Below are 17,598 nucleotides of genomic sequence, written 5' to 3'. Positions count from 1 at the left end.
GGAGGCAGAAATGGGACAAGACTGACTGGAAGGCAAAGCTGGGGGTGGTTATTTGGGGATTCACTTTACTACTTTCAATATGCTTGCAATTTTCCATAATAAAGAATTCTAACAAATTACTCTCTAGTTTTCCACTTATGTCATCAATATTGTTACTATATTTCACCTGAGTTGCCATCATCAATGGCAAGATGCATTATGTTGTGAGCTATGAAGAACAAGTTGAATACTACCAATGAGCTGTGCCATCCGTTCCAACAGACATCCCGATTCCAGAGCTGTTTACAAGGGATGTTATATCTTAGAATCATCAACAAACTACATCAGTAACATTGTCATCATTATTAGCCATAACCAGCATTTAGGAAGCATTTTCGACCAGCAAACGCTATACAAATATTCCCTTTAATATCATGACAACTCTAAGATGTCCTCATTTTTTGGATAAACAAAAAGGAGGCCCAGGGACCCACCAGAGGAAGGAAGGAAGGGAAGGAGGGAAAAGAGGCGGTTGGGAGGGTGCTCACAGGGTCTGGATGGCCCTCAGGGAGGTGAAGGTGCCCTTGGCAAGGCTCTGGATCTTGTTGTCATACAGGGAGAGAAGAGAGAGGTTCTGCAGGTCCTGGAAGGCATCAGGTCGGATGCAGTTGATCTTGTTGGCGTTCAGGAGCCTGTGGAAAGAGCCAGGACGAGGAGCTGAGGGAGAGGCAGGGACAGGACCCCTCACAGGTCCCGGCACCTTGGCCTTGTGCTCCAGTGAGCACGGAGAAGTCCATGTAACAGGTCACTTCTCCACAATGAGAGGCTGTCCACTTCTTCCTCTCGAAGAATGCCTAGAGATTCTAGCAGCACATGGGGGTACAGTTTTAGGGAGCTCCTCTTTCTCAGTCCCCAGGGGCTAGGCAAGAGGGTTCAGATTCCTGGTCCTAAGGGAGAATCCTTGCCTGGATGCTTGAGCTGGCCTGGGTGACTTACTGCAGGAGACACCCTGTGCCCAGCCATGCTGGGTGTCCCAGGACCGTAGGCTGTGCCTTAGGAACTTCTGGGCTTTGGCATTCTGTGAATAGCCCTGAGCCTGCCCCAGTCTCCCAGTTAGGCCTCTGAAAAGTTCAAGGGCCTTGTAGCACAACTTTCTTGGCCTATCTTCCTAGCTCCTGGCTCAAATGAGTCTTGTACTGAAAAGAAGAGGGGGAGCAGAGGAATGAAGGTTCCCACCCAAAGACATCCTGGGACCGGTCCTTACAGGAGTTGTAAGGTGTACAGGCCTCCAAACACACCGCGAGGCAGGTCTGTGATCTTGTTCCCATACAGAACCCTGGAGAAAAGATGGTAGATAAAAAAAAAGGGGTCAGAGGGCAGCCCACCTGGAGAGCCCACCACATAGGGACCACTCCAGACTATGGAGACCCGCATCACCGCCTGTGTCCTTGCTAGATGCTCTTGCCAGCAGGTGGCGCTAACGTGTCTTCAGAAAGGCAGCCTGGTCCCAAGCTGCACAGAAGCCCTCTCTGCCCGGGAAGACAGCTGCAGAAGAGTCCTGCCCCTTGCACAGCAACTCCACAGAAGCCTACAGAAAGCCCTTCTAGGGAGGCTGACGGGAAATTAATCAGTCCAGGATCCAAAAAGGAAGAGAAAAATCCCACAAACAGGATCAATATTGTCAGAGAAGTATAGAGAAAAAATAGAATGGCAAATTTCATGAGAACTAAAAATCTAAGCAGTGAGATTGTGACATACACACGCACACACACGCACACACCCACGCTTTAGTATTTGCACAGTTTTCTGCACTGAGCATGAAAGAATTCTATACATACTTAGAAAAAATAGCAAACACTAAAAAAAAAGAAAAAAGTGTGGGTCAGGAGTAGGCCTGGGTTCAATTCCTCATACACTGAAAAAAGCTGAAAGTGGTACTGTGGCTCAAGTGGTAGAGCATTAGCCTTGAGAAAACCCAAGGACAGTGCCCAGGCCCTGAGTTCAAGCCCTGGACTGGCAAAACAAACAAACAAACTTGTGCAAGCAATAGGTTCAGGCAGACAGTGAAAGCATCAGGGGGTCGGGAAGGAAGACTGTAGTCTATTCCCAATGTCATAATGAGCCCCTTCCATTGTAGTAAAAATCCTGTGTGCTGTTTCTTCACACATGGCTTCAAGATTTTTCTAGGTTTTTCTAAGGTTTTTCTAGGATTCATGGTGGCCCAGATGGAATGTTCCAAAGGCCAGTGAGGTAGGGGTGGGGCAAACAAATGCTACAGTAGCTTGGCTTTTATGCAGCAAGCATCAGGAAGTCTTTAGGAGATGAACAGACTTCCATTTCTATGTAAAGAATAATGTGGAAGAGGAAGCAGGAGTTGAGGTAGGGAAGCAAGGCCAGGTCTGGCCTAGGTGAACACAGATGCTGGGGTTGGCTGACAGATTCCTGTGCCTCAGGAAGTGGCTGTGACCAGGCACTCAGAGTGACAAAAACCCACATTTTCCACCCCCCCCACCCCCGTTATCCCTTCAGACTGGTACCATCCAAGGGAAGAAAGGCATGTTCACATCTTGGAGGAAGTTGAGAATACATTCTGGCAGGCTATCTCTAGAGTTGGGTTTTCTTAGCCAATGATAAAAACTCACGAGCAGGCTATGAACAGCTATGTAGGTTGTATACCGTTGAATTTCAGGGTCATGATTCATAGCTGGTGTCATTATCTACCCTTAAACTCTACTCCAAGAGGAGAAGTCTTATGTAGAGATCAGAGGAGCTGGCAGCTTGCTGCTGCATTCCCAAAGGTGTGTGTGTGTGTGTGTGTGTGTGTGTGTGTGTGTGTGTGTGTGTGTGTATGCAGAGGGCCCTCTGTTCTACTTTCCACGTCTGTAGTATATGCCGTCATAGACACGGGAAGCTGGAAACACCTGTTCCAAAAACAAAACCTCATGTCTCCTACCCACATGGGATATCCTGGCTAGACCAAGTATAGTGTGATCTTGGGGAGTGAGGGGCCTGGCAAACCTGGGGTGCAAGCACCTTTACCAGAGGTGGAGTGAAGCATTATCTCCTTACCACCAACACATTTGGGATAAAAAAGAACAAGGGATGGCAGATGTCACCTCTGGAGCTGGTAGTCCTTGTCCTGAAGGTGCTAGAGAAGCTCTTCAGGGCCAAGATGACAGCCCCAAAGAATGCTGGGAAAATCTCTACCACGGTGAAGGAAGCATCTCAGTTGTTAGGGAAATGGCCTTGTCTAGGTGTCCTGCACTCCGCCCTTGAGTCTCTCATTCCTTTCATTTTGTGGAGGGTACAGGACAAGGAGGGGGCACTGGGCATGGCAGCCCCATGACTCACAGTGAGTTCAAAGAGCGGAGGCCCTGGAAAGCATCTGGTGCGATCTCGGCTATCTGGTTGTTGCTCAAGTCTCTGCAAGGGAAATGAGACAGGGGAGCTGAATCCTTCAGCCCCATACAGCCCAGCTGCATCCCAGCTGAGAACGGGGGCATGAGGTTATTTGAAAGGAGATGAGTAGGGGCCAGACTTGGGATGGGCGCCCCTTCCAGGCTTCCCCGTACCCCCACAAGGCAATAGCACCATCCCAGCCTCAGGCTACAGCCTCAGAAGCGGGAAGGCTGCTCCAGGGCCCTGCAGCTCAGCTCCCAGAGAAGCAGAGGAAGGGACTCACATCCTTCGCAGCTTTCTGTAGGGAGAGAAGGCTCCTGGGGGGATGGACTTGATTCCATTGAGCTCCAGACGGCTGCAGAGAATCAGGGGACAGAGAAATGGAACAAGGGCCCAGGTCACCTGGCCTGCCTCAGATTTGTTGGGCTCATCAGCCAAACAAAAGGCCTGGGTCCCTCTGATCTCTGCTCTGTTCCCCTCTCTCTGTCTCCCAGAAACTGAAGTCTGAGGTAGACAGTCACCTCTGATAGGAGCCCCAAGCCCCAGCTCCCAGGATTAAGAGGAGCCTGCCAAGATGCTAATGCTGAGACACCCATACTAGCAGAAAGTCCTCTCCATCCCCCCTTGAGTCGCCTAGCCTCTAGCAAGCATCTTCTCTACTTGTCTCTGAAGGTCCTGAGTCAGGGTAGCCAAAGCAGCCCAGGGCTGGTGTCCCTGCGCCCCCTGCGCCCGTACTCACATCTCCGTCATGGTCTCAGGCAGGTTGGCAGGGATGGCCGTGAGGCCTTTACCACGACAATCCACAATGCCATTGCTACAGGTGCACATGGCGGGGCAGGAGCCGGAGGAGAGGGTGCAGGTGGGCACACGTCCTGCTTCGCCCTGACCTGCAGAAGCATCAATATGTGCCACATCAACATCCCCCTCCCCAGCTTCAATGATATGCAGGGACGGTGGGGGAGGGAGTGAGACACGGAGGAGGATAAACCAGAGGAGCTCACCAAGGGGCAGAAATGGAGATGGGCCCTACTGCAGATGAATGGATACAGAAAATGTGGTGTATCTATACAATGCCATTCTACATAGCCAACAGACAAGATAAAATAATGGCATTCGCAGGGAAGTGGACGAATCTAGAGCGAATCATGTTGAGTGAGACAAGTCAAGACCTAAGGAACAAAAGGCGCAAGGTATCCTTAATATGTGGCTATTAAATCCAAACAGTACCAGAGCGAAGACTCAATATTTGGGTACCCAAGATTCTGGACATGGTCTTGGAGATATAAACATAGCTACATAGACATAAAAAAAAATCTATGATGGGGGGCCGGGAATTTGGCCTAGTGGTAGAGTGCTTGCCTAGCACGCACAAAGACCCAGGTTCGATTCCTTGGTACATAGAAAACAAAAAGCTAGAAGTGGTGCTGAGGCTCAAGTGGTAGAGCTCTAGCCTTGAGGAAAGTCCAAGGACAGTGTTCAGGCCCTGAGCTCAAGTCCAGGAATGGCAAAAAAAAATCTATGATGGGCTATATACCCTATAGACATAATGTTTTGTTACATAGATTAATATGTATCTATGATATACAAACCCTCAGCCTAATTTTAATTATGTTCTAAAATCCAAGTGCCAGTGATTGTATATAGAGATTCCCTTCTTGAATACTTGTTTGTTGAACACGTCATTTGAAATATGATATAAAAACTAATGTTAATAAATTCTTTTTTTTTTTTTTGCCAGTCCTGGGCTTGGGCTCAGGGCCTGAGCACTGTCCTTGGACTTTCTCAAGGCTAGAGCTCTACCACTTGAGCCTCAGCACCACTTCCGGCTTTTTTCTATGTATGTGGTACCGAGGAATCGAACCCGGGTCTTCGTGCATGCTAGGCAAGCACTTTAACCACTAAGCCAAACTCCCGGCCCCTGTTAATAAATTCTTTAATTAAAAAAAGAAATGAGAGATGGAACTTTGATATAACCCTGTAGGCACCTGGAACCCAGCAGGCCCCTGTCAGGTGTGTGCTGGCATGCAAGGCATATACTAGGAAATCCTGGCTCCATGCATGTCATATCTCTGCAGCATGGCATTGACTGAAGGCACTAAAAGACTCTCACAAGAGTGTTGGAGGCCGCCCATGTGTGGCTTACTTCAGACTTTTCTGGCTACAATATGGAACCCAAGTCAGACAGGGAAGACTGGTCAGGACCCCAAGTGGAAGAGGAAAGGGCTGGGCTCAGGGGTCTAGTTCCCCAGAAGCAATGGCAGAGAACCCAGCGCAGCAATCTGCTAAGAGGGGAGGGGTGAGGGGCTGGAGAGAGGAGGAGGGACCAGGAGGGGTGAGGAGTGGGGAAGGGAAGAGGCTGGAAGTAATAGGGAGGAGGGTAGATTTCAGAAGTGGGGAAAGTGTACAGTGGAAGTAAAGGGGGTGACAGGAAAGGGAGAAGAGAGGAGACAGGAGGCAGATAAAAAAGGGCAGTGAGAACAGAAGGTGAACGACTGGGTGGGGGTGATTGGAAGAGAGAAGGTATTTATGTGTGGTGAGCAGAGGAGCAGCAGGGCAGGACAGGAGTCTGTGGGCACAGCTGGTGTCTTACACCTCTAATTCTAACTATCTAGGAAGCTGAGATCCGAGGATGATGATTCAAAGCCAACTGGAAAGTCCATGAGATTCTATCTCCAATTAACCAGCAAAAAGCCAAAAGTGGGACTGTGGCTCAAGTGGTAAAGCACCAGCCTTGAGCAAAGGAGCAAAGGGACAGTGCCCAGGCCCTGAGTTCAAGCCCCAGTTCCAGCACTCTCACACATACATGCACACAGAGGCTATGAGCCGTTAAGTGAGGACCCGGGCTGGGCTTGCACCCACCTGAGCAGCTGAACTCACTCTTCTGGACCTCAGCCACATTGAGGCCCCTAAGGCTGGCAGGCCCTGAGCACTGGGTGAAGAGTCCAATGGTTGGCCTCTGTCTTAGCCACTGGGAGAGCCAGGCCAGATGGCAATCACAGAACAGATGATTGGAGTGCAGGCGGCTGCAGAATGACAGGGGAGCTCACCACTCACCTGGACCCCACCCTGGCCCAACAGCAAGCATCTCCTGCCTGGCCCAGACCAGGGACCGAGCCCCAGTGCACCTGCACACCATCCACACCAGTCAGCTGTGCAGCTCAGCCCAAGCTTGAAGGCAGCCCACAGCAGTGTGAAGCCCGCATCCCTCCACTCCACTCCTGGGCTGGGGAGAAGGGAGCCCTGTTCTAGATGTCCTCCCCTCCCCTCTCCCCCCTGGGCATCGACTCCCATGGGCCTCCCAGCTGCCCCTAGAGGACTCACAAGGTCCGGAGCTTGGGCATGTGGTTGAAACTGGACACAGGAATGGTGGTGATGTTGTTGTTGTTCAGGGTCCTGAGAGGGAGGAAGCGCAATTATTAGCCTCTGGCCAGCAAGACAGGGCCATGCTCTGTTAGGAACAGGGAGGCCTCATACGGGGCCACGGCCCTGGAGAGGAAGCCAGGGAGAGGATCCTCCTGGGGACAGGCTTGGGTTGGGCATGGAGGGGCTACATCCCAAAGCACAAGACATATGTCTCCTCCTCCCCCGAGCAGAAGGGAAAGCTGTGAGCTTGGACGGTGACGGGGAACTCGTGCTCTCCTGTCCTGAAGGACAGAGATGGAGAAAGTAGCTCATGAGCTGTGCACCCTGGGCCCAGGCCTGGTTACTCAGAGAAAATGGTGGGAGGGGCTGGCATCCAGTCTCCCTGGCAGACACTGCAAGACAGGGCTTCACCCTAAGCTAGTTAAACCTTTCAACTCTCAGTGGCCAGGGTGACCCTGGAGGCTGGATCACCCCGATCTGCAGGGCTCCTGCACCCTATCTCTAGCTGCAGGGGTGCCCAGCTATGCCCTGCATCTGCCTGCTCCTCACCTCTCCTATCTCCCCTGGTTTTACTTACAGCACCTCCAGTCCCCGCAGGGCACGGAAAGCCCCCTCCTCGATACAACTAATCTGGTTCTTGTCCAACTGTCTGTGAAACAAAGAGAGGAGGAGGTTGTAGATCAGGGTACACTGCCCAGTGTGGGGCATCTGGCATTTAGACAGAACACTCCATTATTTTAAAAAATGAGGCATGACCCCAATCAATTGTCATGCCCAAACAGTAAACGTTAATAAAAAGCTGCATTTCTTATTTTCAGTAAAAGTAATAGAAATAAAAGATAATGATAGAGATATAGATGGTCAGGCCTGGGAGCTGTCCCTAAGCTTTTCTGCTCAAGGTTAGCACTCTATTACTTTGATCCACAGGTCCACATCTGGTTTTCTGGTAGTTTATTGGAGATAAAAGTCTCAGAGACTTTTCTGCACTGGCTGGCTTAGAACCATGATCCTCAAATCCACAGATCCTCAAATCTCAGCCTCCTGAGTAGTTAGGATTACAAGCATGAACCAATAGTGCCTGCCAAAAGTTATATGCTTGTTCCTACACTTGCATGTGCCTTGGGAAGCAGGAGACCCTTCTCTCATACTTTTGGGGACCATCTAGAGGGTGCTGGCAGCGGACAAATGAAGAGTAACACTGAAGACATGGCAAGAAAAGACAGAGTTCCCCTAAGTGCTAAGCAAGACTGGCTAGTACTGACTACCTGGAATGGTGCTTTCAGAGTATGAGTTCTGTGGACCAAATGTGGTAATTGATTATCAATGTCTGCCTCAGGCATAAAAAGGGTGTATGGGACATGCAAGCCAGGCATTTGCTATGCTTGCAATACTCAGGCCTTGGGAAGATAAGTTTGGATCAAAATAAATTTTAATAACAGTAATCCATTACATTTAAATAGCACTTGACAAAATGTATATGTTGTCCTATCTCATTTAAACCTCAGAACAAGCTGATGGGAAATATGCAGATTCTGAAGCTCATTATTTGCTGCAGCTTATGCAATGTGACTGTAAGAGATTCAAACTCGGTTCCTTATCAGAGATGAGTAAAGCACGGGGGAGCATTAGACAAGAGAGCTCGGCTCTTCCACATATCATCACACTTCCGCCTTGTCCCTTGCTCTGTAGCTTGACTGGTCACCCAGAACTGAACTGAGAGAGCTACACTGTGCTCTCCAGAATGTTCCAGGAGACTGTGCAGGCACCCACCATCAGCCAGCTCAGGCTGCCCCCTTGGTAGCCTAGACCACACAATCCAGGTAACTGGGATGCTGTCAGGGTAGACCCAGGCCCTTGTACCCTGCTCTCTTCCCAATCTGTACTCACAAATTTTTGAGGTCAGTTGCCCCCCGGAAAGCCTTCCTGGGAATGGCCTGGATGGCATTCTCACTCAGGTCCCTGCGGGGAACAAAGCAGAAGAGAGGACACTGGTCAAGAAAGAGATGCTTCCAGAGTTCCATGGTGAACCTCACAGTGACCACATGCCACACCTGGGGCAGGGCCTGGCACACAGGCCTTGTTCAGTGAGCATTTGTTGAAGGATGGATGGATGGATGAATGGATGGATGGATGGGTAAATTAAGGAGGCTGTCTTAAAAGGAGCAGCCTCAGCTCCCTCTCCTCTGGGCAGAGGGCTGTAGCTAGAAAGAGAAACCCAGGAAGCTAGGACCAGTTCCACCAGAGCCCACAAAGCCCTGTACAGCCCAGCTGGCCAATAACAGGGATGGCCAGTGCAGGCCTGTGCTCCCCCCCTGGCCTGAAGCTCCCATGGCCTCAGCCAGCTTCTCCACTGTGGTTGCACAAAAATCCCTAAGCCACAACCACCCGGCTGCCCACATGTACGGAGTGGACATCTACTGTTCTTTCCAGCCATCATGATTTTGGTTTTGTTTGTGGGTGCTGCAGATGGAATCCAGGGCCTTGTGCAAGCTCAGCCAGCACTCCCCCATGGAACCAAAGCCACGCTTAAGCCACTGCAGCTTGAAGTCATCAGTTATACAGCATGGATGACCCAGGAGGAGGGCTTATTCAGCCACCATTCAGGATGGGGAAAGCCATTGAGGACTTCTGAGCAAGGAACAGCGAGCTGAAACCAGACAGATGTCTCCGGGTTATACAGCACTCCAGACTTGACTCTCCTAGCACCTTCAGGATGCAAGTCTTGTGCCCAGTAAGGTAAGAAATAAGGTTTTTTGTCTCTTTCTATTTATGTAAAAATTTTTTGGTCCTAGAGTTTGAACTCTGAGCCTGGCCTCTGTCACTAAGCTTTTGTGCTCAAGACTAATACTCTACCACATGAGCCACAGCTCCACTTCCAGATTTTTTTTCTTTCGTTCTTTTTTTTATGGCTAATTGAAGATAAGAATCTCACAAGTTTTTTTGCCCAAGTTGCCTCTGAACCACAATCCTCAGATCTCAGCCTCCAAGGTAGATGGGATTACAAACATGAGCCACCAGCTTCCGGTCTATTTATGTAACTTTCAAAAAGCATCTATAAGTAGCTGTACAAAAGTGTTTCGATTCATCATGTCAGTCTAGGAATACTATGCAGCTTTGATCAGTGGGATAAATCAGTTTTTGTGGTTTACAAGCCACCCAACCTACAGCCTCTTGAACAAACTCAAATACACATCATGCCAGGTGCTTGGCTCTTCCGGGCATTTCCTATCCTGGAAGAAGGAGACGGAAGGTGGTGCCATTACCATCTGAGAGGGAAGGTGAAAGCTGGAGAGGGGAAAGCCCTTCACAGGGGAGTGATGAGGGAGGGTGAATGTCCAGGAGAAACAAGTGGGGAATGGACAGGGAATGGACTCTCCTAGGGGACCCTCACACCAGCCTCAGCCAGCATCCACCCTCGGGTCAAGCCTGGGAGGGAATTTTGGGTAACACTCACATCCATTATTCTACTTAATCTTCACCACAACCCTGCCAGGAAGGATTTTTATTTGTATTGATTAGTCTATTGATCAAGACCCAACTTGTTCCATAAAGGCTTTAAGGTGGCTTAAAGGGATTTACGAAACAGCAAGAGAGCAGAAGGAGAAAATGGGATGAAGGGGAGAAAAATCAATGGTGGGTACTCAGAATGTGTGGGCCACATGACCACACATGGCCAGCCAGGCAGAGCAAGGTCCTGAGTCCCCTGAACGCTGTGTAAGCCAGCAAGGGGGGAACAGCCAGTTAGCAGCATCTACCAGACACATATAGATTCAGAGAGACCATTTCTCAGAAGCACAGCTTGGATGAGGCAAGAATATTCCCAGGAGCCTTTATTTAAAAAAAATGACAGTGTCTAATCAATAATGAGATCCTTATAATAAATGGGTTTCAAGTGTCTGTTTCTTATAATAGCTTTGCACCGAAGTGTAAGTCTTCACACTAGGGACTAAGTGGGTAAGCAAGGGTAAGGAGAGGTAGATAAGAGGCCTAACATGGTTGGAGTAGGGGTGAGACCTGACAGAACTCGGCATGGCTGGAAATATGGCTCAGTGGTAGAGTTCTTGCCTAGCATGCATGAAATCCTGAGTTTGATTCCTCAGTGCCACATAAGCAGAAAAAACTAGAAGTGGTGCTACAGCTCAAGTGGTAGAGTACAAGCCTTGAGCAAAAAACAAAGTCCAAGGAGAGTGCCCAGGCTCTGAGTTCAAGCCCGTGACTAGCAAAAAACAAAAACAAAAAACAGGACGTGGCACAAGGGGTATGGCAGAAAGCCACTGGAATAGACCAGAGGGATGTGTTTTGATGGCTCTGCAAATGTTATTCTGGAGTACCAATGGTTACCAAGGAAAAGGCAAGAGCCCCCCCCCGCCCCACATCCCTACCCCTCAACAGGCAGGCAGGCAGGCAGGGACATCAAGAGCCAAGGAATAAGATGAGAGTTCTGAGTGGGAGCTGACCTTACTTTCAAGTTCATGCCAACCCTGGCCAGACAGCCCAAAACATAAAGTTTTTCACTCTCTCCTGGTTTAAGTGATTGAGGGAAACAATTTGCAACCAGCTCCAAGATGAGAGGAAAACCAAGTAGTTCTTAAAAGTTTCCGGAATGTGCACCAGCAAAGTGCATGGTGGAAAGACCCTGAACTTGCAGCAAGAAGGACTTAGTTGAATTCCTACTTCTGCCATTGCCCAGCCACTTGCTGAAGAGCCCTGCTTATAAAAGAGGCATAAAAAGGCCTCTAGCAATAGTCACCAGCAAATAGGAAATACTGGCCTCTGCCCCGCCTTCCCCTACAGCTTCTCCATTGTTTCCAGAGTGCCCACCAGGGGGCACCAGAAGCCTTCCCTGGACATGGGTGCAGACGTTCCCACACCCAACAGGCTATCTCTCTTCTCTCTGTTCCCCATTCTGCGGGGTCCATCCTTGTCTCCTCTTCGCCAAATCTGACTGAAATTAAATTGTCTGCCTCCATTTGCTGCTGGTCAGCACAAAACCCCCCAAAGCACCAACTGCACCTTTCCCAGCTCACCTTTCTCCACCCTTAGCCACTTCCATCTCCCCTAAACTTCAGTCATTTTCATCCCCTGCTTCTTCCATGGTGACCTGTCACAGGCTTGCAAGTGAGGAGAACGGCTCAGGATATGTTGGGACAGAAGGGATGGCCCAGAACAGATAGAAACCTCATAAAAGTTTGTCCCAGCAGGAGGAAGATGGAGGATGTAGAGTCCTGGGCAGACAGGAGTTCAGAAAAGAGGTCACAGACAGGACCGTGAAAAGAGCAAGGACAATGTCACGCTGTATGTCAGAGAGTTGCTCAGCAAGCCACCCGTGTCACATTGTCTTGAACAAGTCACCCTCTCACAACTCAGTTTTCTCCTCTGCAGAGTGAGGTGGAAGCCCAAACTCTACCAATGCCTCCTTCCTAGTTACAGAACACCCTTGTCACAGGGCCTTTGCAATGTGGTTGCCTCTGCCTGGACTCTGCTTCCTTTGTTTGCCACCCAGCAAACTCCTATTCATCCTCATATCTCATATCTCCCCTGACCCCTAACTGCTCCTTTCCTATAAGTCCTAGAAACCTCTGTTTTCCACTTTGGCATCAATCCAGGCTTGTCATGAAATGCAGGTTTGTTGAGTGTCATGCCCATCTCCCGCTCCAGATCCCATTCTCCTGAAGATACTCTCTTGCTCCCCTTGCTTCTGGGGGCCCTGTACAGTTTGCATCCCAGGGGCTCAATAATTTTTAACTGAGTTGAACTCCAGGGGATCCTTATTTGATTCTCCTGCCTCCATCTCTCTGCAATTTTCTGACCAAAACAAGTGGTTAGAGGCCAGGCTTCATGCTGAGAGAAGACAGCAGGGCTTGGAGCCGATGACAGCTCTGCATGGCAGGAGACCACAGCACATTATCTGTCCCCAGGGGCTCCCTGTACCTACCCTGCCAGGCAGGGCTGAATTCTGACAGAATACCTTGGGGGTATTCTGTGGCTTGGGCAGCCACTGAGGCAGCTGGTGAGTGACTGCCCCGAGACCTCCCGGGAAAGAGAAGGAGCTGGAGCCCCTGAGAGTCCACTCCTGGGGATGTGAGGTCCCTAAAATGATCCCCATCTTGCCTAGCCTGAAACCCTGTCCCCCAAAGTCAAGGGCTCTGAAGTGGTGAACTTTGCCAACAGCAGTCTCCATTGGGTGTGCAGCATCTGGGGTCCCTGGCAACCTCCTTCCTGAAGAGAAGGGACCGCCAGGTCCTCTCTGACTTGGAAACTAGGTATCCTGTTCCAGTCCTTCTCTTGCACATCCCACCAGGCCCCGGGGGGCCAGGACCCCATGTTCTTACTGCTAATCTCCTTCACACTCTAACCTGACAGGTCACTGCTGCAGCCCAGCCTCTAAGGGGATTATGGGGGCCCAGCTGGGATTCCTGCTTGGCTCCTGCCAAGGCTGAGCTCTGCCTTCCTAGCACCTGCCCAGCCACCCTGCTGCAGAACACAGCCGCTCTACTCTCATCTCAAGCCTCACGGAGGTTCTGGGCAGCCAGACTTGTCCCCTCAACCTTGCTGCTTACCCTGAGTCAGACCTCACAGCCTGGGCAATCTCTGCCCTGTACTTTCACTGAGGCAGCACCGGCAGCTAGCTGGCTGTGTTTTGTCATTCCTTATCTTTAGGGGAAGCAGGGACCCTCAGGGCTGGGCATGGGGCTATGGGGAGAGGAGTAAGGCTCTAGGGCGGCTTCTACTAGGCTGACCTCAAGGGAGAGACTCACCAGGGGAGTTCCCAACAACTTTGGCCTCCCAGGGCAGGTGCCCCAGACTGTATCTGAGGGTGGTCAGTGCCTGGCTGTGGGGGGTGGTTGGCGCCAGGGAGAGTGGCTGAGCAGCCAGGCCTGGCATCTTAGCCAGCAGTAGTGGTATTGCCAGATGTTTATTAGCCAATGTAAACATCCTAGAATGTGCATTTAGCCAGGTACCCAAATGACTGGTGCCCCTTACATTGAGTCTTGGGATGTTTTAATGTCTCCAGAAGATACAGGCAGCAGGTGTCTGTTAGGTGGGCCGAGAGAGGAAGGAGCTGTCTTGGACTTTCACCTGTGCCTTTCATTGGCCCAGAGGCTGGGCAGGTGACCAGCTGCTATGTCTGTCCAACAGGCCTTCCCTGCACTCCTGCTAGGGTTGGCAAAGGGGACACTGTCTGGGTCTGATTCACACAGAGGCCAGTGTGGGCACAAGTAGGCAGGCATGAGCTCCCGCATGTTCTCTGGTCAGGTCAGAGGATTAGAGACAAGGCCCCATGGGCCACTCTGTAACCCCAGTTCCTCTGCAAGACATCCCCCCAGAAGGCCAGCGGAGCCCATGGGTGGGGACACAGATATCCCCTCAGAAAGGACAAGCCACCCCTCCTTTTTCTCTGCTTGTCCTAAAGGACTCTCCTTAGATTCTACGCCTGCCACCTCTGAGGGGAACAAAGTCTTTCACTACCCATCCTGGCTCCCTCTCCCAGCCCATGGGAAGACATTCAGGAGCCAAGATCACCATTCTGTGGGCGGGCACTATGTTCAAGCCAGAGGCAGGCTCCAATCCATCTTCAAGGTGGTTCTTAGGGCATTCGGTGACATGGAACTGACATGCTGCCATGGGCTCCAACTTCAAAGCAGAGACTAGGTCTGTGCCCACCCAGCCTCAGGGGCTCCCACAGAAGGCAACCCCAACATGGCAGCAAGTACTGCATGTTCTTCAGAAGACAAGCTTGGGCAGAGGCAAGGACAAAAAGGCCATGGAGACTATAGTGCCATGTCAGAGGGACTTGTGGTTGGCAGGTGGAGGACAACTGGTTCCATCCACCATTACCATTTCCTGTAATGTCACCCCATCCTCTAATATGACAACATCCAGAGCAGGCCTCGGAGTACCTCTGCCCAGCCTTTGTCCTCTGAGCCACGTCTCCTTGTCAACCCCTACCACACCCTCCTGCCCTTTCCCTCTACTCTCACTGCCAGCAGCAAGCCTGTGGGAGCCCATGTCACCTCACACCCCACGGACACCTCCAGGCGGCACAGGTGTCCAAACAAGTCCAGTGCCAACTTGCTGCCTTTTGGGGCAACAGAAGCATAGAAGGAGAGTCTGGCACACAGAAGGTGACAATTGGGTTGTTGAGAAGATTTTGAACTACCCCAGAGCCATTCAGCTCTGTGACCCTAAAACCTCTCCTCTGCCCTTTCTTGGCCCCACCTCCAATCCATAGAATCAAAGCTCAAACGTACTAGGATCTAAAAACAAACCAAACCTATTGCATAGCCCACATTGTCACAGGAAACCCCTGATGGCCAAGCTCCCATGGGTGGCCTGGGCATGATCCCTGCAGACATTGAAGATTGAATTCTGACACCCAGCTACACTGACGCCACCTCCTTCTCTGCTGGCTTCGAAGCCACCAGCCCTCCCGAAGCCCACCTGAGTCAATGCTGCAGAAACCTATCAGGAAAGACATTAGCAGCCCTAGATGGCTGCACCATAAAACCAGCCTGGGTGACATTTCCATGACCACTGGCAACAAGAACATCATTTCCCATAACATAGAGACAGCAGAGTCCCTTCCATGAAGCAAGCCTCCTTTCAAGCTGACTTTGTTCCTGACAAAGAAAAGCAAGCTCAGAAGCTGCAGTCCCACTCTGTGCGGAGGCACAGAGGAAACAGAACTCTGTGCCTTGTCTGCTGACATCCTGTAGGTGGCAGGCTGTGTCCCAGGCTCCATAGCAAGAGCATGATTAGGTACCAGCAAGGGGGACAGTAAGGAGATGGGGTTACACAGGTTCTCTTCATTGAGGGCCAGGGTAAAGCTGTGCTCCCTATCCACTGGCACTGAGCTTTCTGTCCAAGGAGCCCCTACGGTTCTGTTCAGTCCTGGAAGCCATGCAATGGATAGACAAGGCACCTGTGTGGTCCTAGACACCTGTAAAGGCAGGGTGAGAGACTTCAGACAGTCCTAGCCCAGACTCACATGGCAGGAAGAGGTATAGGGGGAAGAATCAAGAGACCTAGACGAAAGAATGTGAGCTTCAGCCAGACAAAGCTTGATTTGACTCCAAGGTGTGTCATGGGCTGCCTGTGTGGCCTTGGAGTGGTTATTTAGCCTCTCTGAGTCCAAATGTCCCCATGTAATCACACTTCCTTCCTGTTCGATTGTGAAAATTGAAAACCACATGGGCCACATGTGTCCAGACAAAAGCAGATAGAGATATTAGCAGGTAGTGCTATTCTGAGTCAGGATTAGGGTTACCTTGAGGGGAGTGGATTGGCGGCTTGAAGGAGGATGCGAGGGATTCTGGGAGTTCTTGATGCCTTAGTCACTGGCCTGGTGCTGTTTAGGTGAGTGCATTCAACCCTGTGAACATTCCATGAGCTGTACACCGACTGGTACACTCTTCTCTACATAGGCATCAGACTTTAAAAAATTTATTTTACAGGGCCTGGGCATTGTCCCTGAGCTTCTTTTACTCAAGATTAGTGCTTTATTACTTGAGCCACATCTCCACTTCTGGGTTTTCTTGTAGTTTATTGAAGATAAGAGTCTTGTGGACTTTCCCACCTGGTTGGCTTCAAACCCATGATCCTCAGATTTCAGCCTCCTGAGTAGCTAGTATTATAGATGTGAGTCGCTAGTGCCCAGCATAGAACCAAGTTTTAACCAAGCTCAAAGCCTCTCTGCAACCTCCACAAGAGGTGTCTGAGAAAGATGGGGAGCAAGAGCCTTGCTGGTTAGTATCCCTAAAGTTGTATCCCGGCCCTCTGTCCTCTCCCCAAGGCCAAGTCTCAGATTAGCCAATTCAAATAATCAATTCTTTGGTTTCTTCAGAAATTTGCTTCTCATCCAGGCACTGGTGGCTTATGTCTGTAATCCTAGCTACTCAGGAGGCTGAGATCTAAGGATCCAGGTTCAAAGCCAGTCTGGGCAGGAAAGTTTGTGAGACTCTTATCTCTAGTTAACTACCAGAAAACTAGAAGTAGTGCCCTGGCTCAAAGTGGTAGAGCACTGGCTTTGACCAAAGAACTCAAGGACAATGCCCAGGCTCAGAGTTTGAGCCTTACAAGAGAAAGAAAAGAGAGAGACAGAGAGACAGAGACAGACAGACAGACAGACAGACAGACAGAGACAAAGAGGCAGAGACAGAGAGACAGAAGGGAGAGAAATAAAGTGAAATTAGCTTTTTATTTGTTGTATGGGTTTCCATTTATCTTCCCTCAGGCCTTTTAAGGGTGGCTGGGTTCCCTGGCCTGGCCCCAGAGGCAGGTTTGGCACAGTCTGAATACCAGCAGCTGAGACGGAGACAAATGGAACAGTCCTCCAAACACTGGGATAACAACACACAGAGACAGCTGACCCACACCGCACCGTTAAACATTGTAGTCAATTTGACAAATTGACCATTCTGTGAATTGCCTTTTGGCAAATTGGCTCTTACTAAAATGTGGTTGAGTGAGTGGTGGATGGGTCTACTTCTGACTCAGCAAGGCTCGAGTGGGGTAACTGCTGACACCCCCCCCCTTCAGTGTGGGCTGGCAGCCTGGAACCGGAGCACACGGTCTACAGATGGCTGACTCCTTCCCCCCCCCGCCCAGGCATGGCCCTCTGCTGGGCAGGCTCAAGCCAGTGTGGGTAGAGATTATTTTGAATGACTTGTAATGTTTTAGCTAAGCCCATCTCAATGCAGGAGGAGACATTGAGTTCTTCTTGATTCAGACCAGGTGAGCCTGGGGTGGGAAAGCAGGTAACTTCTCTGCTTTGCTTGTTAGACTACACATTTTTGTTGTTCTCTTTTCCCCAAATGATTATACACAGGCATTTCAATTTAACATGTCAATTTTTGC

At 50.3% G+C, this 17,598-nt stretch overlaps 1 protein-coding gene across 3 annotated transcripts in view; it reads right to left on the bottom strand.

The window, feature by feature from the left end:
- The window catches only part of Slit1 (slit guidance ligand 1), a 137,147-nt gene that overhangs the window by 38,826 nt on the left and 80,723 nt on the right, over positions 1–17,598 (bottom strand). For all 3 annotated transcript variants that reach the window (XR_016537813.1, XM_090346152.1, XM_090346153.1), the window contains exons 5-13: positions 8,629–8,700; positions 7,319–7,390; positions 6,700–6,771; positions 6,238–6,401; positions 4,118–4,265; positions 3,662–3,733; positions 3,331–3,402; positions 1,244–1,315; positions 528–671 (exon numbers count right to left, since the gene is read on the bottom strand). Coding sequence is in view for 2 of the 3 variants with exons in the window: in XM_090346152.1 (XP_090202278.1) it covers positions 528–671; positions 1,244–1,315; positions 3,331–3,402; positions 3,662–3,733; positions 4,118–4,265; positions 6,238–6,401; positions 6,700–6,771; positions 7,319–7,390; positions 8,629–8,700 (888 nt within the window). In the remaining variant the exon portion in view is untranslated. The remainder of the gene's footprint in view (positions 1–527; positions 672–1,243; positions 1,316–3,330; positions 3,403–3,661; positions 3,734–4,117; positions 4,266–6,237; positions 6,402–6,699; positions 6,772–7,318; positions 7,391–8,628; positions 8,701–17,598) is intronic.

The sequence above is a fragment of the Megascapheus bottae genome, chromosome 15 (assembly GCF_031878675.1).
Source record: "Megascapheus bottae isolate mThoBot1 chromosome 15, mThoBot2.hap1, whole genome shotgun sequence".
NCBI lineage: Eukaryota > Metazoa > Chordata > Mammalia > Rodentia > Geomyidae > Megascapheus > Megascapheus bottae.
The sequence above is the reverse complement of the archived record's forward strand: the minus strand, read 5'-3'. Positions and strand labels throughout refer to the sequence as shown.